The sequence below is a fragment of the Cylas formicarius genome, unplaced genomic scaffold (assembly GCF_029955315.1).
Source record: "Cylas formicarius isolate icCylForm1 unplaced genomic scaffold, icCylForm1.1 PGA_scaffold_5__7_contigs__length_24384050, whole genome shotgun sequence".
Classification (NCBI taxonomy): Eukaryota; Metazoa; Arthropoda; class Insecta; order Coleoptera; family Brentidae; genus Cylas; species Cylas formicarius.
The window spans coordinates 21,905,387-21,929,263 of record NW_026844341.1 but is presented as its reverse complement, the minus strand read 5'-3'; the positions used below and the strand labels follow the sequence as shown (position 1 = coordinate 21,929,263).

The window sequence follows — 23,877 nt, the reverse complement described above, 5'->3', positions numbered from 1 at the left end:
TTTTTATCTGAACACAGAAAATATGTGAATTCGTTAAATAGCGAAATGGGAACTGATGAGGTAAGGTTATACTACATTTAGTGGTGTATATATACTATGAACAGTCACGATTTATTTGAGTACAGATTTATAAACCCAACATATTAGGAACGTATTATGAGCAGATGCAATTTGTTCTTGAACATAGTATTCCACGTCAATCTGTAGATAGCATTATGACACCGCTAACATCCCCCACAAGTCTTGCAATAATTGAGTCTTGTGAGAACTCTAAAGATTTACTTTTAAACTCTCAATCTGAAGAAATTGTATATAATTCTGAAACTGGTATCTTAAATGAAGAGGTACTGTATTTACATTATTGTGACATGTATAACTAAATATTGTGCTCACATTTTAGAAATTGCAGTTTATGACTGAGGCAACAGATATTCAAGACGCGCGTCTACCCAAAAAAATTAATATTAATAGAGTTGATTGGTTCTCAGCCTGTAAAATCTACATATACAGCAGTTACTCTCAAGGTAACTCCAGTTAAAAGTCTAACTCCAAATTTAATGACGGACAATATGCAGAAAAGAAAAAGATGTTACAATACTGAAGATGAGACTATTAAAAGTGCCAATAAAATCTTGAAGGACATAAGTACAGCCATTGCAGCACCTGCAACTGCCACCCCTCAGAACAAACCTAGAATCCGCTCAGAAAGTGAAACATTTCGTGAATATGTTATAAAATCAGGAACTCTTCTTAGATACTCAACACATTATTAACAATGTTTTACTAGGAAACAAATTATTGCAAAAAGGAATTCATGATAAAAATTGCAATTTATATAAGCAAAAAATTTATTGAATAAAAACGTTTACATATTATGAACACGTGTGCTATACATCAAAGATTATAAGATTCGCCAGTTGCCAGAAAGCGCAGTGTTGTTTCAAGTCCGTAATGAAGACAATTTATTGCTAAATTTTTATTAGCAATGATAACTAATGAAATGTATTTATACATATATTGCGTACTTCCTTACTTCTAGCAGATACACAGTCACGCATGAACGTATCTTGTTTTTTTATATGACGTTCCACCAATTCAGCAACTTCTCAAATGATGTTTTATTCATTCATAGAAAGTTTTTGTATGATAAAGGATCTTCATGAAACAACTCTTCATTATTATTTCCACGATTCCGATTCCTCTTTTTTAGAGTTAATATTAACGAAAGAACACTAACTGCACTTGCTAATAAAAATTAATTAACTGCAACGACAATAAAACATTTTTTAACATCCATCTTCCTTTTCAAGATGCGATCTGCGCATGCACTTGTACTAAATTTACTACTTTAAATCATGTATTGTGAAATACAACTATATTTCTTGTATATAATATTTTATGAAATATTTCCCCAAACTGCTTTTCATAGAAATAGTTGCCGAATTAAAGCACCGCTGGGACAAAATGGGTTAATAGAACGATTTTGCAGGATTGAAATCACGCAAAATGCGGTTTTATTTATGAGCTCTTATGTGGTGCCGCCGTCTTTGAATGACACTTTTGACAACAAAAAACGGCGGCAATTGAATTATCACGCGCTGTAATTGCCCGCGGCGCTTTTTGATGTTATATAAAAATTAACCGACTTCCTTTTGGGTAAGCATCATTTTGCGATAAAATAATATCTGCTCAGAACGATTATTTCGAGCAATTAGAAATTCTGCTTGCCGAATTCAAATGATGCCATTAATACGATGAGCCATCGCCTCGAATGAATATTACTAACAAATCGCAAAATCGACCGCTATTATCGATAGTTCTGATTAGACCCTTTCCAGTTCTAAAAATTTAAATCTTTGTCGTCTATGGTTACGGTCGTCGATAGTTATTTAGTGACTTAAAATAGCGGTAAAAATGTTCTGTTCTTTTTTTGGACTTCGAACCTGACCCAAAAATCATTAATCAGATACCGAGCTTCGTAACATCGAAAAATCTCCGAAACTATTCAACAAATCCGAATAATTTTTTGTTTGACTTGAAGACCATCCATTTTTTTTTTCATTTTTTTTAACGACCTCAAATACAAAAATTGGATTTTTTTGTATTTTTAAAATTTTCATACTATATTCTACGAAAGAAATGTGGGAAAGTATATGATGTAATTAAAAAAAAAACGCAGCTTCTTATAATATACACATCCCGACGATGTTTCTCCCAAAATCAAGGAGCATTACCTCGATGGATGACAACGCGTCACTCTTTAGGTGAACACTCAAAATATTTTGTAGGTCAGTTAAAAATTGGTATATAATGGAGAAATTATTTTATACCGATGACAGATGCGACATTTAACAAAAATCGCGAAGATAAACCTCCAAGAATAAAGTCAGCTTGTAGAAATGAAGAAGATGGAATTGAAATGTTGAATGCAGTTGAAACCAATTGGTGCAATCCTTTCGATTAGGATGATATTCCTAAACAACCAAGTCTAATTATTTACCGGAAAAACAACTAATATCCTCGAAAGGTCAAAATAATAAGTTTTACAGATGAAACTAAAAAAGTCTTTCAAAAAAATTATTGTAGGGTCAGAATTTATGTTTCGCAAAATAATCTGTGCAGCAAAATTCCAAGAAATTAATTTAAATGATCGATTATCGTACGAGCCAATTTTGATTTTAACATCCTCGAAAGGTCTGTTGAAAGTTTTTGGAGGACCATAAGAAGGAGGAACTAAGAAGTCTTTCTAAAAAATGGTTGTATGGTCGGAATTCATGTTTCGTAAAATAATCTGTGCAGCAAAATTCCAAGAAATTGATTTAAGTGACCGATTATGGTATGAGCTAATTTTAGTTCCTTCGGCACTCAGGATGAAGATGGTTGGTCAAATAGGAGGAGCTGAAAATCCCGAAAGCGTCTTTATCATAACCCTTGATAAAAAATCTGTGAAATGTGAGTGAACATCATAAATGTATTCGTGTTGTTTTGCGAAAATGTACCCAAAAACTAATGGTCGTCGAAAAATTTTAGTATGCAACACGTTCGGTAAACTTTTTAAGTCACTCGCTCCGCTCGTGTCAAATAAACTCGTGAGACAAATGCCGTTTACCGTGCTTGTTGCATAATATACTATTGGCGATAAGGGCATTTTTTAAAATTGACAAGAAGAAGACGGCCTTTGATGTACTAGTCAGGAATATCCACGTTTTAAAAGAACTGTATAATTGGCCGTTTTTACCTGTCTGTGAAGCAGTATACGTTAGCAAGAAAAAGATATTTTATCCTTAAATGGTCTGCAACAGCACTTACAAAGGTATACAATTTATTATGACACGTTTTTGATAATTTGGTATTATATTCACGAACTCAATACAAATTTTGATAACCTAAATAAATATGGTTGGAAAAATGAGAACAATACATGGACACCAAAGTTTATTAAAAAAAAAAAAGTCTCGCGTACTGAAAATTTCAATACAAAAAATCCAATGTTCGTATTTGAGTTCATGAAAAAAATTGAAAATAAAAAATCTGAAATATATATCGCCTCAGTTATCATCGCTTGTGTATGGTCTTCAAGTCAAACAAAAAATTATTCGAGTTATTGGAGCGTGAATGGCAAAATTTTTTTTTTTGAATTTCCACATTTTTGTGAGTTTTTTCGATTTTACAAAACTCGATACCCCTAAAAAAACTCGTAATTGCCCATTTCGTATGTTAGATAAGCTAACCAATGATTTTAGGCGGGTTTTATCTGGTTTTAAGACTATTATTTTTTTTTTTAAGAAGGAAGGTTTTTTAGTCCACTAAATCAGATTAGTGACTTTTTGTGCCCATTGAAATTTCAGTAAATATAGCAGGGCATTTGGCGTGAATCAAGATATTATTTTGAGAAACGTTTTTAATTATCAACGATCAACTGTGTGAATTCAAGACTCGTTAAATTATCATTTTATAACATTCTTTGGAATAACCAAAAAAGAGATTAGTAAAATAAACCCATTTAAACGGTGACAGTTTTAGTATTTTGACATTAACTCGAATCGTTTGTCACCTCTACAACCGAGTTTACGTCACACAATATTCACCATTCACAAAACTGACAATACCGCCTGCGTTTTATACTCTAATGTGCAAATTTTATGTGTCACACTTCTCTATATTGTACATTATATTGGATAATTCATATTGTTGATATATATTTTTACAACGGCGTGGGGATTTCTCATGTTAAACTAAACTTTTTTTTTTTTTCACGAATTTCAGCAGAAATATTTTCCCGATGTATTTAGTCAAATTTAATCAAAAGAGTTTTCGCACATTTTCACTTTTTAAAAAAAATTAACGTTATACCCGCGCGTGTATTATAATGTTTAATATACGAGTTAAATCAAAAGAGTTTTCGCACATTTTCACTTGTTAAAAAAAATTAACGTTATACCCGCGCGTGTATTATAATGTTTAATATACGAGTTAAATTAAGAAGTCGTTCTTGGCACGAATTTTAAAACACTCGGTGGAGCGATCGAGGAAGTAAACTTTTTGCATTTTATTTTCGTAACAAATGGTTGGAAGCGATTCGATTAAAATTCACCATTGGCCGTCATTTCTATTGCACCTAATGTTCCAAACATTTTTTATGCCTTATCTATAAATTTGTCTATACGCGAAGCCATGTAAGCTCCAATTTTTTAATTTTCTGTTTGGTTTTTGAGATATAGTAAATTATTTAAGGGTGTATTGTGGTGTGATCGATTTTGAACTAGTTCTACGACACCTTTTATATCTTTTAATAGTTGGCTTTGTTTCGTTTTATATATACAATAATTTATAATTATTTCCCATAAAATTCCAAAAACCAGTTCTGAATATACGAGTCGTCGTCCTATCTCGTTATATTATTTCATCTTCTATATTAGGAAAGCGTATTATATCCGTCGTGGGGCTGACATTTGCCTGAGCGTCATCTAATTGCTTAATTCGTCGATTCACCTTTAATTCAAAAGGCCGACTTCGTCTCTTAAACAATACATTACGGATTTCGTAATGTTGCGGTATTGTAAAGCGGAATTCGTTGTTTTTTGCCACGATGAACTCAACACTAATTTTCGTTCTTTACGCGGAGTCTTCGCCTTGCCATTGTCTAAATGAGTTTCGTCAGCTGTCCAACCATGCCATCAAAAATGCGAGTCATATTTTTAATTATCAAATTAAAGGTATACAGTGAACTCAGGTTATAAAGTACCCTCTACAGACCAGAAAATAAGTACTCGGAAGTACGCTATAAGAAAAATATAAAAAAATTATGTGGATACGTATATATTTTTATTTTATATAAAAATAGAAATAAACACTAATATAAGTACTAAAAAACGAAAGAAACTAAACTTAAAAGATACAAGTAAAAATACATACTTTATTCTTCTTGATTTAAAGAAATTCGTTCTTTTTGTTTAGATATTATGTATTGTATTGTATGTTATGGAGTCTAGGATAGTGATGTTGAAAGGTTCCTTATTTTCAAATGACTGGATCAAACACAAGACTTTTTGAGTAGCGTGGCGGTAAGTTTCACCTCACAGTTGTTTCTTTGAAGGATTTTTAATGTCTTGAAGGCTTGAAGTAACGCAGCCAAATAATTGCGCCTGTTAACTATTACTTTAAAGTAACCCAGACTTCAACGTATTTTTTATAGTAACAATTCCGCTCCGAATACCTTAGAAACTAAAAAAAAAACATTCAATTTCCATTTGTAGTGAAAATTACTACGTAATTACTCAAACTCTCTAATAGATAGATAGATAGATAGATAGATAGATAGATAGATAGTTTTATTTATTTTATTCACAAAGCCCAGTATGTAACTAATATAAACTAATAAAAACTGACAAGCCCCTTTCAAAGTAATTATTACGTAATCAGTACTTTTTCTCAGTTCAGTTGCTGCAACTACGATGTTGATTTTACTCAAAGCGTTACAATAACTGGATAACATATAATATGAACTACCGCAACTGCTCCACAAAGTTCTAGCCGTTAAGAATGTTAGTATCAACCACAGAATCGTATTGGTTGTTCTGGAGCAAATCTGGAACCAGGCCAGGACGTATCGATGGAACGGTACGTCCAGAACGTGTCATTTAACCGTTCAGAAATAAATCAGACCTCTATATGCTCGCCGTTATTTATGTTTTCCCACGGCTCGTCGCGATCAAAACAAGCCTTTTAACAATTGCATTAATAAAAGGCTTTGCGCTAATTTATAGTCGGAACGTGCTCCGCATTTGTTATTACAGAAGCTTCGCCGGGAATCGGTCACATATGGCGCACGCATTCGTTGAACTTTCTGCTCGTTTAATGTTATACTTTTAGTACTCTTCAATCGCCTTGTCACGGGCGCAGGTCGATGTAAGATTCTGCGTAATTTCACAGTCCAATAGCATGGTAGTTTCATTTAGAGAGGACAAGTGCGGAACTGCTTTCTCCTGCGGGCGCTTAATCGAATTCGGTGTACTTGTGATGGGTGGCGTTTCAAGATTTCCAGGTCCCGGGACGTCAGCTCAGCTCAGTTCTTCTGTGGATAAGCTCCAGTTGTCGCGGCTAATGTAAATGAGCGCGATTTGTTCCTTTTCATTGGATTTGGTTAATTCCGCTCCTCAACATACGGTCTTATAGGACGTTCATACGTCCTTATAATACGACCAAAAATATAGTGCATTTATTGTCTTGACGTTTTAAGTATTTTACAGTAAGCAGCAGACCTTCGCAGGACACATCCCAACAGATGTTTATTAAGTAGGTAGATGAACCGTAACGAATATTTGTAGAACCGTTTTAAATTCGATTAAACATTGATGCTGCGGAGTTTATAATCTTTAATATTTTTCGCAGACAGAGAAAGTCCATTTGTTTTACACTTATCAGTTGACTCAGCCCAACCCTTTTCCGGGGTATCGTAAGTCTCGAACCAGGTTTCATCCAACTAAATAATTGGCCTTCGTTGTTCTCTGTAAATCTTAATTTTTTCTAGATATTCCAGTCGCCATTTCCGAATTCTAGAAGATTGCATTAAAACGTGCCATTTGGCTTTTTTTTTATCTAAAACCCATGTGTTGAATACACTGGTAAATTTTACGCCGTATTATATCTTGATCACTTTCATTTACACTGGAATGGTTATGGGTAAGGGTCTGCTCGGCTGGGTGTTCTATAAGGAACTGCGGTTTTGTAGTAATAAACAGTAGGTAAAGTAAATCACGGGGTCGGTTGTAAAGCACTATATTTCTGGTGGAAGTGTACCACCCCTGTACCCACCCCCCTGCTTAAAGGGTATGGTCGTCTTATACGTGCCGATCCGGCTCGAGGAACAAAGAACCCGGCCGCGCTGTTGTTGATTCCGAAGCAGATGGCGTTGCTTTAATAAATCGTATTGTTCTCGGTTGCTCGTAAACAAACCAAACGAACCAGTAAACAAAACAAGGAAGATGTCAGGCGACCGGAACACACGAAGCAAGACGTTGTTTTATTACAACACGACGCGGCGTTGTCGTAGGTCAAACAACGTAAACAACGCGAGATGTCGAAAGTGTGTGCGAGACGGCGACGTCATCGACTTATAATTATTGTTACTATTGGCCCCCGCGCCACGGCCAAATATGGCAGCGCCGATATGAATTACGCATAACTCGCGAAACGTTCACATTGACGTTTGACGTGAGACCTTCCCCCGCCCCCAAAAGCTCGTTCGAGGCGATCATTTCGAATAAGTTCCGAGACGAATTGTCTCACAAATCATCTCGTGAGAAGGTTTTGACCCCCCTTTATGGTCCGACAAGGTTGGACGATCCGTCGGAACTTTTTACGAGGCGCGTTCGCTCGGTACACGCGTCGAACGCAGAACTTGAATTGGGAATTACGATCCAGCGCATGCGCGATCTCGGGGAGCCCTTTTTAGCTCGTTAATAGGTTCCTCCAACCTCAAATCACAAACAGGTTGGAAACATTTCACATGAAATAACCTATTTGGATGCGATGTTGTTATTAATTAGATTATTAATAATTAATAATAATTAATAATTAATAACAAGAGAGGCATGCCCTGATAAAGCTAAAATAAATAATTAACAGATTTGTTTTTTCAAAGAAACTTCTACACTATTTACAAATCGAACCCGCTGACGTTTCTCAGAATCTTTGTGCATGACACAGATAGAGTTCCAAAATTGGATACGGATTTTTAAGTCCCGGATATATATGACAGCCATCTAGTAATGATTATTTAATCTCAAATTAGTTCTGCTGATGTTGTTAAGGGAAAACACGATGTCTCAAAGTATTTATGTAACAAAAATATTTATCAAACGGCGAAAACAAACTGATAAGTTTTTCCAAAAAACCTCCGCAGGCTACTGTATTACTTTTTACAAAACTTCTCGACCTTCCTGCGTTCAGTCAAGCTCTGAAGAAGCCAACAAACTTCAGCAAGTTCCATTCGGCAAAAACCGACGCAGGAGGAATCCAGATGTTTTGTAAAAAGTAAACTGATAAGTACTCGGTTCCTGGTATTCAATATAATACTCGATTCCAGAAAATCTCAAACATGCAAAAAATTTAAAAAAAAAACACGATGTCGCGCGTTTTTTATAGTATTGGTTAAAAAAAAAGTGGTTTACGAATGTCGGTTGGTCGGTGACCAACACGTTAACCTTACTTTCATTAAATTGTCTTATTGTCTTATGTTGCAGTGGCCAAACAACATAACATAAAGATATTTTCGGGACATAAATTGAACCATAAAATCAAAATTGATGAATATATTAACTAGATCGTATTACAAAAATTCCCTCAGCTCCAAGAGATATACGAGTTGAAAACTTGGGTCCACATGAGACATGATTAGACTTTTACTTTGTTTACTTCTGATTTTAGATTTAGAACTGTTAAGAAAATCTGTTTGAAACCAATCCATTGCAGTAACCGTAACAATTCCTCAAAAATACAAAGCTTGCAAATCCAAGACACTTGCCAATGCATATTTCGTTTTGCCCTAAAATTAATAAAATTTACAAATCACAAAAGTCACTACATCTCAGGTAAGTAGACAAAAGCATTTTCTTCGTAAATAAATTTAATGCAATTTCTTTAGTCAATGTAAGTACCAACGGTGACCGAAAACTACTTCCTTGCTCTGTACCTCCTCTTCATCATTACCAAATTTCACTCTTTAGAAGTCTTTTATAAAAAATAGTTCGCAAATTAGGTAAACTCCGTTACGATATATTATCCAAATCGGTCATAGTCGTCCAGAAGCTTCTGAAGCGTCCCTAACGTACTTTTGAAAAGTTTATAATCGGCACATTTATTTGGTGACATTTGGTCCTTTTTTTTTGTCCTTATTGTTTTGCGCTTGTCCGTCAACGTCGGGCGCTATTGCCTCTGACTGTACTTTAACGTAGAAGAACAACTGTGGGTAAAACTCGCTGACAAATTTGACGCGCATTGGAATTGTCCTTATTGTTTCGGTGTCAAAAACAAGTTAGAGATGAATTCAAAGTATATTTTATGACTCCGTTGATGAAAGGCAATAATATAAGTAAAGTCCCTCAATAGACTTGTTTTGCAATTATTCCCAAATTATAGTTACAAAACGATATAATGATGATTATAAATAATATTAAAACATTGGAGATTGTTGTTGACCTTAAAACATACATCCCAATAATAAATAGTTCTGTTTAATTTCGTTTAAAATAAATAGATGCTTAAAAAACTGATGAAATCTTCCCATTTTAATTTTTTTTACCCACGCAGCTATATAAATGGGAAAATTAAAAAAATCAGCTGAAATCATGACTTTATGACTAACAGACTAATTTAATTACCTCAACTGATGCTGTGGTTTGAGAAAACGATGACGTTGACATTGACGATTGAGATTGATTTGGTCACTCATCGCTTAGATTCATGGCTAGTAGCGGCGTTCCCGAGGGTAGCAATTTAGCACCATTGACATTCTTGCTTTTTGTTAATGATATACTAGCTAACATTGATAGTCAAATTTTGCTCTTTGCTGATGATGTAAAATTGTTTAGAATAATTTATAGTGTGGTTCTAATAACCTACCCCTGAATACCATCTGTGACAATTTTAAAGACCTGGGTGTTTGTTTGACACAGAGCTCTCCTTCAAAAATCTCGTCGATAAAGCCCGTAGAGGTAGGTGCACTCAAAATGCTGGGATTCATAGAGATTTCGCAAGTGAACATACTTTAAAACTGTTATGCTACATTTATGTGCGCTCGAAACTAGAGTACGCTTCTTTGCAATTCATTTGGATTGCCTTGAGTTGCTGAGCCAGCTGAACTTTATTGTTCCTGTATTTTACCTAGTAACTCCAAGAACCACATTTTTGATGAAATTATTGAATGACTTCTGTAATAATATTTACGTTTTTCGACTTATTCGCTCACAGTAAATCTGAAATCCTACAATGGACAGTCCAATGTTTCACTATTACTTTGCTGGAGTGAATATAGTTGACTAGTTATTAAAGTTATATTATTACTATTATTATTATTATTGTTGAGTGGAATGAGGGTACCATCGTCCCCATTCATAAGAAAGGAGACCGGATGGCCTGTAAAAACTATAGAGGAATAACCCTGCTAAATATAACATACAAGGTTCTGTCAAATGTACTAAGAGGACGCATATCCCCATACGCAGAAGACAACTTAGGGGACTACCAATGCGGGTTTCGACCCAAGAGATCAACAACAGATCAAATATTCACCATAAGACAGCTCCTAGAGAAAAGCTGGGAGTTTAACAGAGAGGTTCACCAACTGTTCGTAGATTTCCGCCAAGCATATGATAGCATCACCAGGGAAAGTGTCTGGCAAGCGTTGGAAGGCATAGAGGTACCAAAAAAGATCATAAGGCTAACCAAGATATGCATAGAAAACTCTAAAGCCAAAGTTAGGGTAGGAAAGAACAACACCGAGGCTTTGTCCATTAACAATGGCCTAAAACAGGGCGATGGACTTTCACCATTGCTTTTCAACATAGTGCTGGACATGGCCATCAAAGAAGCGAATATTGGCTTGGAAATATTTACAAATAAGGGCCCAGAAATGATTTTGGCATATGCCGATGACATTGATACGGTAGGAAGCAGTACGATTAAAACAAAAGAAATGTTCATGAACATAGAGAAGGAGACCAAGAAGGTAGGACTCATGATCAACGAGGACAAGACCAAATATATGTGGGCCGGACGGAGAGCAGGAAGGGGCAGAATAGGACAGAACATAACCATGGACACCCACAATTTTGAATGCGTAAACCAATTTCAGTACCTAGGAGCAGTTATAACTTCGGATAACGATATCACCAGCGAAATAAAAGCAAGAATACAAAAGGGCAATAAATGTTTTTTCGCCTTGCAGAACCTGTTTAAGTCCCGACTGATATCTAGGAACTCAAAACTACGGATATATTCGGCAGTAATCAAGCCAATCGTAATGTATGGCTCGGAAACATGGACAATGACAAAGCAGAACGAACTAGTGTTAAGACGCTTTGAACGAAGGATGTTGCGGAAAATCTTTGGACCAACAATAGATGAGAGAACGGGTCAATATCGAATAAGAACGAATGCGGAGCTTAACGACATGTCCAAAAGACCGAGTTTAGTAAACGAAATAAAAGCACAAAGGCTCAGGTGGGCTGGAAACGTGCAGAGATCGCCGAATGAACGTCTTGTAAAGAGGATATGGGAAGAAAACCCAGCAGGAAAGAGACCCTTAGGAAGACCAAGGCTCAGATGGAGGGACAATATCGAAGAGGATGTAAAAATCTTGGAACTGGAAGGAGGTTGTGTTGGACAGGGACAGATGGAGACGAGTCGTAGATGCAGCTAAGACCCACGAAGGGTTGTGACGCTACGGAAAAAAAAATATTATTGTTATTATTATTATTATTATTATTATTAAGGTTCGGTTGTCTAAATCGAAGCGAGTTGAAAATGTACGCGAAATGCTCGCGCCTCGTACGTCTAGTCTCGATGCTTACGGTAACCGATGTCAAGTGCTCGACCTCCGCGCAACGCTTCGGCGGGGACGCGGGAGATCGTTTTGTTAATCGCAAAACTTAATCGTAATTAGATAAATCAAAAACGACGAGACGACGGGTCGTTTGAGGTGAAGGATGATGGCCCGTATTTTTGGTTCCGCAATTTAAAACACGAAAAAAAAATCGAATCCCATTGCTAGGCAAAGGGAAGAATATTATATTAACTATAGTAACTTTTGTCGTCGAAGCTGACCACTGGCGCTCGTAGAGGATATGTGCGCCACTGTACCGTTTTAAAAATGTCGTGTTTCTCTTAAATTCGCTATATTTATAATTAAACTTTTTAAATATTATTTGGAGGATATTGGCATATTACTTAAAATATCTTTCCGCGAATGATGAAATTCCTGTTTTTAAAATTAAATTCAAAATCAATCAAAGAATTACACAAGGTAAAAAAATCGGTTCATTAATTCAAGAAAAAAGCATCAAATCCAGAGACGCATAATAAATAAATAATAATGTTTGCACTTTTTGCACGTAAATTCTTTTTCCAATCGATGCGATTCAGGTTCAATTAAATAATTTATTTTTAAAATATTATATACATCGCCCGCGAGGCGGCGGCGGCGTGACGTCGACCGACGCCGTCGTCGGCACGGTCGGCGCGCACGGCAAAGAAGCAGAAAGCGGCCGCGTGGGGTGGGGGGGGCAAAGGCAAAAATGTCCGCCGGGGCTCAGTCGTTCGCGTCGTCGACGAGATCAAGTAGGCGCCGCCGCGTGCACGAACTTCGCGTTGTTCTTTCGTTTCACGTCGTGACGACGTTCGATTGTTTTTTTTTTTTTTGACGGACCGAGCGCGGAGGGGTATCACCGCGGGGGCGGAATGACGACGATGGGGCGCGCCACGTGCCGGCGTCCCGTCGGACATCCCGAAGAGTGTCGCGCTTAGACTCGATTTTTTTTTTTTTTCGGAATGGAAGTGGTAAACGGCAACCGGGTAGCGAGGACCCGTCCAAGGGGTCACCTTCACCACCATAATAATGTTATTTTGAGGGCGGGCGCGAAGTCGAGACGATTTTCGAACGGCGTCGGCCAGCGCGTCGGCCGGATTTGGTGCCGCAGGACTTTAAATTTAAAGGGACGGACCGGCAGGGATAATTTGCATCAATTGCACCGTAAATTGAACCGCGGTAGTAGCATTGGCGCGGGGAGGTGCGCGGGAAGCGTCGGCGGCGAAGGGAGGAAGAGTAACGGGGACCCGGCCAGGTCGTCCGGCGTCGAACACGACGATGCCGCCGCGGTCGGAAAGTTCACCAGGTACGTTCAGCTTTAGCCTTCGTTGTTATTAACACTAAAGCAAATACAAATCTGTAACTACAAGATACTTATGCTAAACTTAATATTCTACAAGATGTAAAAGAAGATTACGCTAAAAATATTATCAACGCGAGGGCATAAGCAAAACGCGGATTAAATGAGCTGAAACGAAACGAACCAGAGCTACAATATTTGATTAGACTGTGCACGAAGCATGTAAACCAATTTGCGTTAAAATTGAAACGACGCAGTCCAGCTCTCTATCATGTATTTTATATAAAGATGGATCAAAAAAGGACAGAATCATAAATTTTATCCATCGCATCATTGGGCATTTGCCACCATATTTGCATCCATAAGCAAAAATCTGCTACCGCAAGCAGCTTATAGTTTGCCATAAAGAAGGATCAAAAAAGGACAGACTCGTAAATGACCGCCTTTTATCCATCGCATCACTGGACATTTCCTACAATATTTGCTTCAATGAGCAAAAAACTGCTACCATAAGCAGAGGTAAGGCAAAAAAGGCAATTTAATACCATAAGCAGCCTATAAATGCCGGTGATCCTTCTTGTCATAAAGATGGATCAAAAAAGGACAGAATCATAAATGACCGCCTTTTATCCATCGCATCACTGGACATTTCCTACAATATTTGCTTCAATGAGCAAAAAACTGCTACCATAAGCAGAGGTAAGGCAAAAAAGGCAATTTAATACCATAAGCAGCCTATAAATGCCGGTGATCCTTCTTGTCATAAAGATGGATCAAAAAAGGACAGAATCATAAATGACCGCCTTTTATCCATCGCATCACTGGACATTTCCTACAATATTTGCTTCAATGAGCAAAAAACTGCTACCATAAGCAGAGGTAAGGCAAAAAAGGCAATTTAAGACCATAAGCAGCCTATAAATGCCGGTGATCCTTCTTGTCATAAAGATGGATCAAAAAAGGACAGAATCATAAATGACCGCCTTTTATCCATCGCATCACTGGACATTTCCTACAATATTTGCTTCAATGAGCAAAAAACTGCTACCATAAGCAGAGGTAAGGCAAAAAAGGCAATTTAATACCATAAGCAGCCTATAAATGCCGGTGATCCTTCTTGTCATAAAGATGGATCAAAAAAGGACAGAATCATAAATGACCGCCTTTTATCCATCGCATCACTGGACATTTCCTACAATATTTGCTTCAATGAGCAAAAAACTGCTACCATAAGCAGAGGTAAGGCAAAAAAGGCAATTTAATACCATAAGCAGCCTATAAATGCCGGTGATCCTTCTTGTCATAAAGATGGATCAAAAAAGGACAGAATCATAAATGACCGCCTTTTATCCATCGCATCACTGGACATTTCCTACAATATTTGCTTCAATGAGCAAAAAACTGCTACCATAAGCAGAGGTAAGGCAAAAAAGTCAATTTAGTACCATAAGCAGCTTATAAATGCCGGTGATCCTTCTTGTCATAAAGATGGATAAAAAAAGGACAGAATCATAAATGACCGCCTTTTATCCATCGCATCACTGGACATTTGCTACAATATTTGCTTCAATGCCATCAAAAAACTGCTACCATAAGCAGAGGTAAGGCAAAAAAGGTAATTTAATACCATAAGCAGCCTATAAATGCCGGTGATCCTTCTTGCCATAAAGATGGATCAAAAAAGGACATGACCGCCTTTTATCCACCGCATCACTGGACATTTGCTTGCTTGGACAAAAGCATAAAACTGCTACCATAAGCAGAGATAAGGCCAAAAAGTCAATTTGCTGACATAAGCAAATCTGCTACCGTAAGCAGATTATAGATGCGGGTGATCCTTCTCGCCAGGTTCAAAAAAGGTCAAAATTATAAATAACCACCTTTGTCCGTTGTATCACTGGGCATTTGCGAACATATTTGCTTCCATAAGCAAAAAACTGCTACCATAAGCATAGATAAGGCAAAGAAGTCAATTTGCTGCAATAAGCAAATCTGCTACCATAAGTAGATTATAGATGCCATAAAGATGGATCAAAAAAGGACAGAATCATAAATGATCGCCTTTTATCCATCGCATCACTGGACATTTAGCAGCGTGCAAAACGGACGGCAAATAAAAAATCAGTTTGCTATCACAAGTAAATCTGCTACCGTAAGCAGTTTATAGATGCTACAAAATATTTTTAGAAAAGGGCAGAATCATAAGGGAGCACTATATGCTCAGTGCAAGGAAAGGATGTGTGTAGAAAAACTCGGCGCTATTATAGGCAAGTAGGTTTTTGGAAACCTCGATAAAAAGTCACTCAAGCGTAGATATTTGCCTATCATGTTTCCGTCAATATCGGCGACATTTCTTTTCTTTCTATCAAGTATACAATAAAGTGTACAATAAAGAGATTTTACTATCTAAACGAAAGAGAAACATCTGGTGTTCCTTTTAAGAATATATCATGTATACCATAAGGGACTTTTTTTATTATATGTGGTCAGAAAAGGATGGCTCGCAGTTTAAATTAACTCCAAAGTCTGTTATGGATTCCACAGGCTGCAATAGTTCAAATTAAACTGAGAACCCCCACTAGATAAATAAGCATCATGACTTTGCGTTTGTTGCGCCACAGTATAAATCTTTTTAAGCTATCCTAATGTTCTAAATAAGAACGCATACATTTAAGAGCTTTAAGTCATCAGCAAACAAAAAAAATTCTCAGAATGTGAAACATGAATTGACAAATATATTAAAGAGACGTGGGCCATTGTGGGACCTGTTGCTTAAAGTTAATGCGTTATGTTAATGAGGTGCCGATTCTTAAAAGTAGAGAGCGATGCTCTCCTAGGAACGGATTTTTTTGAGGTCCTATTCTAAAAAGTATCTGTAGACGTTTTCTTTAATGCTAAGAGGTACATATGGTTTGCTCCAGAAGCTCGCGAGGACCATAGACCGAAGTGTGTTTGGTCCTAAGAAACTATCTGTCTTACACACCATAGCAGTTGGTACTTTTCGGTTCGCAGCAGTGTGTAACAAACGGTTTACCTCAGGGGTTTAGCGCTCGAAACATAAACAAGACCAAAACGGTTATTCTATGTTCTCTTTTCCTGAGTACTTTGTGTTTTAAAACATCGAACAATAATGTTTCAATATTAGATTTTTGCTATTTATTTATTTGAATGCTCACAACACGTTCGACCCAGACCATGTGGGCAAATAAGTTTGACTTTAACTCCGATTATTTAGAAAAAAATGATTCGACCATTGTTTTGCTTCATGATTTTCAGTCTGAAAGAATCGGAGACAAAGAAAATCTCTTTCAGTGATTTCTATATCGATATAAGCCCGACAGCGTTTCCTATACGCCCTAATAGACTCGTATCATTTGCAACGTAAACGTCGCGTATTTCTTTCTGGACGTTTCGCTACTCGTTTATTATTTTTGAGTGTCCGTGGGTGCGCGGAATCGCCCGTTGCCAATTTATTTTCAAAAAATCTCTCCCAGCCGCTAATAAAAAAAATTATTGATACTGAAAAATTGATACATTTCATACTCTAGGCGTAATACATAACTTAACGCACTGGAGCTGCTCCCCCGATTTCTGAGTTTGATATCTATTTAGGACGAGTTTTTACAAATATTGGTTTTTAGAGTTTCATATTAAAACTTAATTGCCAAATGTCAATCGACACCAAGTATGTCAGCTAGTTATTTTAAAAGGTATCCGGAACAAAGGCAACGGCACATGAATTAGTATGAGATTGCCCGCCCCGTCTCGGCTTCTAAAGAGTAACTAGTTAGCATGCGTGTCGGGCAAACTTTGATTTTTATTTAAAAAATCGAAAATCATGTTTTTTTTAATTTTAATTGATTTTTTTCTTAAATTTTGCTAGAATATATACTTCATTGTTTTTTTTTGGAGCATTTACACAATATTAGTCACTCTAAACAATATTTGACTAATGTAGTTAGTGACCAATTTCTTCATGTAAATCACAATATTACTGCGAGGCGGAATCTTTTGTGGCGCAGCTAACAACGAAAATGCAGAGGCATATTTGTCTTAATTTTTTTTTAAGTTGTGCTTTACTTTTTATTTGCGACAATATTTATACGCTGTGCTTTTTGTGTTGGTCTCAATAAAAACAGATTTTAAAAAATAGGAGCTTTATTTAAATCATGATTCCAATCGTGATTTAAATCAGCCCAACCCTATCTATCGTTAATTATTAATAATAATAATAATATTATTATTATCGAGATCTAGCGGTCGTTATCAAGAACGCAGAGAATTGTAAATAAAATGTGTTGAATGAAGAGAACGTCACTTTCAATTTTTCATACCATATGACAGAAGCTTTCCAGATCACTGATAAATCAACCTCCAATCACTTGCATTAAGCTACGTTTACCTTGGGACGAATATTAATGACAAGTGGGATGGATCACTCAGTCACAATCGGACAGATGATAGAAAAAGCCAGGGCAGCATTCACAAAAATGAAAAGACTGTAAAAAAATATTATTAAATATTTTTTATTATTAAACCTATTAGTCACGCGTAGAATAAATCCAAGACTCTTTAGAGCCTTTCGAACAATGTTTTCTACGTGCACCTCAAAAAGAAGCTCCAAATCCAATGTAATACCCAGGTCCTTTACACAGTCCGAAAAGTTCAATTTCTGGAGATCACTTTTAATTTGCAATTGTGGTAGTTTTTTGTAAACAAAATATAGGGTTAACAAACACAATGTTCAGAGAACAATATCCTTCAAAGTTTGACAAATCTCTCTGCAAACAATGCGTAGTCTGCTGGCGAGTGAACCGATTTCTAGATCTTCTGCGTACAAGGAGTTATGTAAAAAGCACTGGTCAACATCATATAACAATAAGGGACCCCAATGCGATCATTGATGTACCCCTGAAGTTATATTTGTACTCTTTGATTTTATCCCATTTACAACTGAGATCGCCTGCACAAGTAACTCTTAAGCAGGACGAGTTGGGTGGTATATTTTATTAAAAACTTTGGAGAAATTGGTGTAAACGGCACAAATCTCGAACCTCTCCGCTCCATATTGTCACTCACTGACTGAACAAACGGTACAAGCTACTTTGCAAATCACGTTCATAGTGTCCTATTGGCTGGCGAAGCGTCCAAGTTTTGTGTTGTATCAGAGGGCGTAGCCCAAGGGAGTATCTTGGGACCTATACCTCTCTTCTTTATACACGTCCGACTTTCCTAGTTTTCTCAAACACTGCAAGACACATCAATATGCGGACGATACTCAGCTTTATCATTCTTTCCAATCGAATGATCTGGATCGAGTCGCTGCAAGGCTCAATGAAGATCTTGAAATCGTCAGTCGAGTCTCCGCCGCCCATGGATTGAAACTTAACGAATCAAAAACACAACTGATGGTATTTGGACGGCGTCGGGAGGAGAGTAATAATGATTTTATAGTAAACCTAAACGGAACTATGATTAGTCCGGTTAATAAGTGCAAAAATCTAGGTTTAACGATTGCGCTTTCAGGATCATGTCTCTGACGTAGTTCAGAAATGTTTTTACAAACTTACGCTCTTATATTTGCATAAGGACGTCTTTGATACAAGCATAAGATTGAGACTCTGGTTTTGTCACATATTAATTATTGTATTTCACTTTATTGGCCCGCCTTATTTCAGAGGGAAAGAGATTCGCTCCAAAAATTGCAGAATGCTTGTTTGAGGTTTGCATATGGTTTGCCGAAATTCGATCGTATCAGTCAAAGCTTCATTAACTCGGGATGGTTTACTATGCAAGAAAGGTTTGAAATTAATTTTTGCCCTTTTTTATATAAAATTCTACTCCATCGCGAACCTATCTATTTATTTGAGAAGTTGGTTAGAGGTGTATGGACCCATACCCATAACAGGCTAACTCGTAGTCGTGAACTCCTCAGGGTACCTAAGCATCGTACAACCTTATTTCAATGTTCTTTTACGTATCAGGCCTAAAAATGTTTCAATAAATTACCTTCCAGTGTCACTTGTGCCCCCACGATCTCAATTTTCAATGAAAGGTTATTTACTTTCTACCGTTCTATTAAACATGAGTAATCTTATAGTACAGTAATCTGTGACAATCGTACATTACTCTCGTTATAATGATATACTTTGGTTATCTTGTTATTCTCTTAGTCTGTGTTTTGGATATTTTATATGTTATTTGCTTAATCTGGTGGTTATTATTATTATTATTATTATTATTATTATTATTATTATTATTATTATTATTATTATTATTATTATTAAGATTGATCTTTTACGAAAAAATCCGTGATGATTAGGTCAGTAAACGATAAAGAATAATTGCTCCGAAACAAATGACTCAAACAATTTGCGGAAGTGGCTTAAGAGAGAGAGAGAGAGAGAGAGAGAGAGAGAGAGCTGCATGTCACTGGATTTCAATTTTCAAAAATCTAGGATAATTACGGTAATAATTATCGTTATCCTAATCGAACTTCGATAGGTGTCATTTTTCGACCCTGCCTCGTATCCGACCCAAACAATTTTCGCCCAGGCTGTCGACCTATCTATCCACTCGACACTATTATAGTAAGATGACCTCGACTGCCGAATTTATTTTTTACGTACGCTACTGTGGAGCCAGGAATTGCGCAGCGCTAAAATTTCGATGGCAACTTGTTGATATCATGTGATGGCTATATATGTGTGTGTGTGTGTATATATATGTCGTTAAAATAGCGATGACCTAAGAAAGTAATGGTGTGTATGGAAATTAGTGAATCTGCCGGACAAAGGTCGAACGGTCGGGTCTAATTATTACTTTTTGAGGTGTAACCAGTAACTCGCATGCACTTAACAATAGTGATAATGTTGTCCGCGTTATCGACGAAAATAAAGGGACTAGTATCGATGAAAAATCGGGAAGTCTGCGAACATTTTTTTTTTAATTATTTTGCTACTGTAAAATGGCAAATTACATTCAAACGTGCTTTATTACGTAAGCCTTTGAAATAAATGAACACTAGATGGCAAGCATCAAATTACTTCGTGTTACCATACATTTTTTAACGCGTTTCATTTTGCTTATTAATAAAGATATTGACTAAGAACCAAATATTTTCGTCTCATTTCAATAACACCTTTCAAATTCAAGTCATAGGCGGTTCCGCTGAATTTCGGTGTTAAATCCGATACTAGTAAATAGTCTTTGCTGTCATTTTTGACAACTGACCATTTCACATGGTATATTATACTCCTTTATTTCTTTGTGACGGCATAAAGAGAAAAATGTAAAAAAAAATATTGAAGAAGTTGTTTCGTTTTCACTTTTCGACAGATGCGCCAGTTTTTAAAAAAAATCGAATAAACTTTAATTCAAGTGAATTTTCTTTATTTTCTTTCGGAAGCGCCAATGTTATTTTTTCGAAAATTTTTAGCTCCAAAATTTATTAACATTTAGTACACTGCGAGTAAAGTGGCATTCTTCTATACAAGTGTCCTCGCTGTGAGGAAAAATGCTGTAAGGTACCAGTACCGTATTTTCATTGGTTTATAATGTCTCTGCATTCCGGTTTGGTGGTATTGTATTATATTTGTATATTTGGCACAGGGGCCATTACCGAAATAGAAAATTTGCAAAGACTCCACGACTCTCACAGTGTGCATAAAAAAATAAGAGAGTTTACTGGAACTGCTTGGAAGCAAAAATCATATACTCTTACAAATGAAGAGGGAAACATTGTGTTGGATATTAAAGATCAAATGATTCTATGGGAAGAGACTACATTAAAACCCTCTTCAACGATCAAAGAGAGGAAATAACTACCAACACTAATAATGAATCTGGACCATCTATTCTAAAGGAAGAAGTACAAGCAGCAATAAATCAGCCAAAGATGGGAAAGCCCCTGGCCCTGCGAACCCACCTGCAGAAGCGCTCAAGTTGATTGAAGAACAACACTTAGATGCTGTAACTTCCCTGTTTAATAAGATCTATGAAACAGGAACAATACCAAAGGAATGGCCCCATTCAACTTTTATCACAATTCCTAAGAAGCCTAATGCCAAAAAATGTGAGGAACACCGTATGATCAGCCTTATGAGCCACACACTGAAGATCTTTCTCAAAGTCATCCGCCGCAGGATTTATAAAAAGCTGGAAGAGGATATAGCAGATACTCAGTTTGGTTTTGGAAATGGTTTCGGCACAAGGGAGGCTTTGTTTGCCTACAATGTCTTGATGCAACGGTGTCTTGATGTCAACCAAAACATATATGCCTGTTTTATTGATTATAATAAAGCATTTGATAGGGTGAGACACAAGCAGCTAATAGATGCACTAGAACGAAGAAACCTCGACACAAGAGATATACAAATAATAGTAAAACTATATTTAATGGAAATCAAGCGAGGAGATCGACAAGGGTGTGTTCTTTCACCACTCCTCTTCAACGTTTACTCAGAGGAAATCTTCACCAAAGCCCTCGAAAATGATACCGCTGGGATAAGAATTAACGGCATTCCACTGAACAATCTGCGTTACGCGGATGATACAGTACTTCTCGCCGAAAACATGCAAGACCTGCAGAATATGTTAAATAATGTCGTCAAGACTAGTCGAGAATATGGTCTGACACTCAATGTTAGGAAAACCAAGTACATGATTGTCACCAAAACCAAAGTGCTCCATGAACATCTGTATGTTGAAAACCAAGAGCTGGTCAGAGTCGAGAGATATGATTACCTGGGTACGAATGTCGATTGCAATGTAGATTATTCTTCGGAAATAAAGATCCGCATTGAGAAAGCCCGTGCAGCCTTTGTGAAGATAAAGAAGCTGCTCTGTAGCCGCGATTTGAGCCTAGATCTGAGAACTCGAATGCTCAAGTGTTATGTATTCGCGATCCTTTTGTATGATGTGGAAGCTTGGAACCTCAACCTGTTTTGTGAGCGGAAACTGGAAGCCTTCGAGATGTGGGCATACCGTAGGATGCTGGGAATACCGTGGACGGAACATGTGACCAACGTGGAGGTTCTGAGAAGAATGAAGAAAGGTGTAGAGATCCTACAGGAAGTGAAAGAAAGGAAATTGCAATATCTCGGCCACATCATGAGAGGACCAATGTATGAAATTTTACAACTCATAATCCAGGGAAAAATTGTGGGAAGAAGATCTATTGGAAGAAGAAGAATATCCTGGCTTAGAAACCTACGAAAATGGTTTAATGAACTATTTAAAGCCGCAGCTTCCAAAATCAAAATAGCAATGATGATAGCCAACCTCCGAAGTGGAGACGGTACATGAAGAAGAGAGAAGACAGTGGCCATTATGGCAGATCCTTTTTTAAAGTGGATGAAGTCGATCTTTGCGGAACAAATATGTTCAGCACACGTGAGCAATATTACATTTTACAGTGATAGCTATCAGTGTATAGCAACAACAATAAATATTTATTGATGTTTCAGATAGCGATTTGAAATTTGCAATTTTTTAATGGTACGCACCGTCATGTGGAATTCACCGTAAAATGCGACATTAGAGCTTAAATTTAGTTCGCAATTATATGATGGTAGGTATGTTTTCTGCTATAAATTCTGTTCTACTCCCGTCTGGAAAATATCTAATTGCACACCGATCTAGCGTGCGGGAGGGGTCTCTTTACCGCGTCAGTTTCGTTTTCCACGAATCCGAGTCACTTCGGACATTTCCGGGATTTTACCGCACGAGTTTAGGAGCAATCGGATGTTCTCGGAGATACTTCCCACGCTTTGAATTTTGACGTTTGTCAATTCTGACGGTCATGTCATTGAATGAATTTGTGTTGTTTTGCGAAAATGTACCCAAAAACTGACGGTCGTAGAAAAAGTATAGTATGCACCACGTTCGGTAACCTTTTTAACTCACTCGTTTATTAAAAACTCGCTCCGCTTGTGTCAAATAAACTCGTGACTCAAATGCCGTTTGCCGCACTTGAGCAGTAAGGTTTAGTTTTGGAGGAAAAGATGTTTTTCTGGATGCCAAAATAACCACAACAAAAAAATTAAAAAAAAAAAAAATCGCGTTATTTTATTGCTCCCAATTTAAAGAGTCCAACTGCGGGTCTAGACTTCTACTTCTCTCCCAACTCTGAAGTCGGTAGCTGCAAATTTGGAGTACTTATTATGTTTTTTAATATTGCACGGAATAAAGCGAACACCCTGTACAATACTTGAAAAGTCGTTTCCTCTGCGTCTTTTGGTTCAAGAATTTTTTTGGTCTCGTAAACAGTTTTTAAAAAATAATGTTTTTTGTAGACCCTTGCCCGCGCGATTTTTTATTTTTTTAGAATAATTCCCTACCCCCCCCCCCCCACCCCAAATTTTCAATAGGTTCCGTTTCGGGGCAAAGCTGCGTATATGTGCCAAATACGAAGTCGATTGCTTCAAATTTCGGACACTTATCGTGTTTCACAGCAAACTGATCAATTCTGTACCAACCGAACCCATAGGAC

The 23,877-nt window shown here is 37.0% G+C and overlaps 1 protein-coding gene across 5 annotated transcripts in view; it reads left to right on the top strand.

Moving 5' to 3' along the window:
- The window catches only part of LOC132702572 (uncharacterized), a 102,083-nt gene that overhangs the window by 26,117 nt on the left and 52,089 nt on the right, over window positions 1-23,877 (top strand). For 2 of the 5 annotated variants that reach the window (XM_060671297.1, XM_060671298.1), the window contains exon 1: window positions 12,821-13,391. The exons of the other annotated variants lie outside the window; for them this stretch is intronic. In XM_060671297.1, the coding sequence (XP_060527280.1) occupies window positions 13,048-13,391 (344 nt within the window). In that variant the 5' untranslated portion in view covers window positions 12,821-13,047. Of the gene's footprint in view, window positions 1-12,820; window positions 13,392-23,877 lie in introns of those variants that run through there. 5 annotated transcript variants of the gene reach the window in all.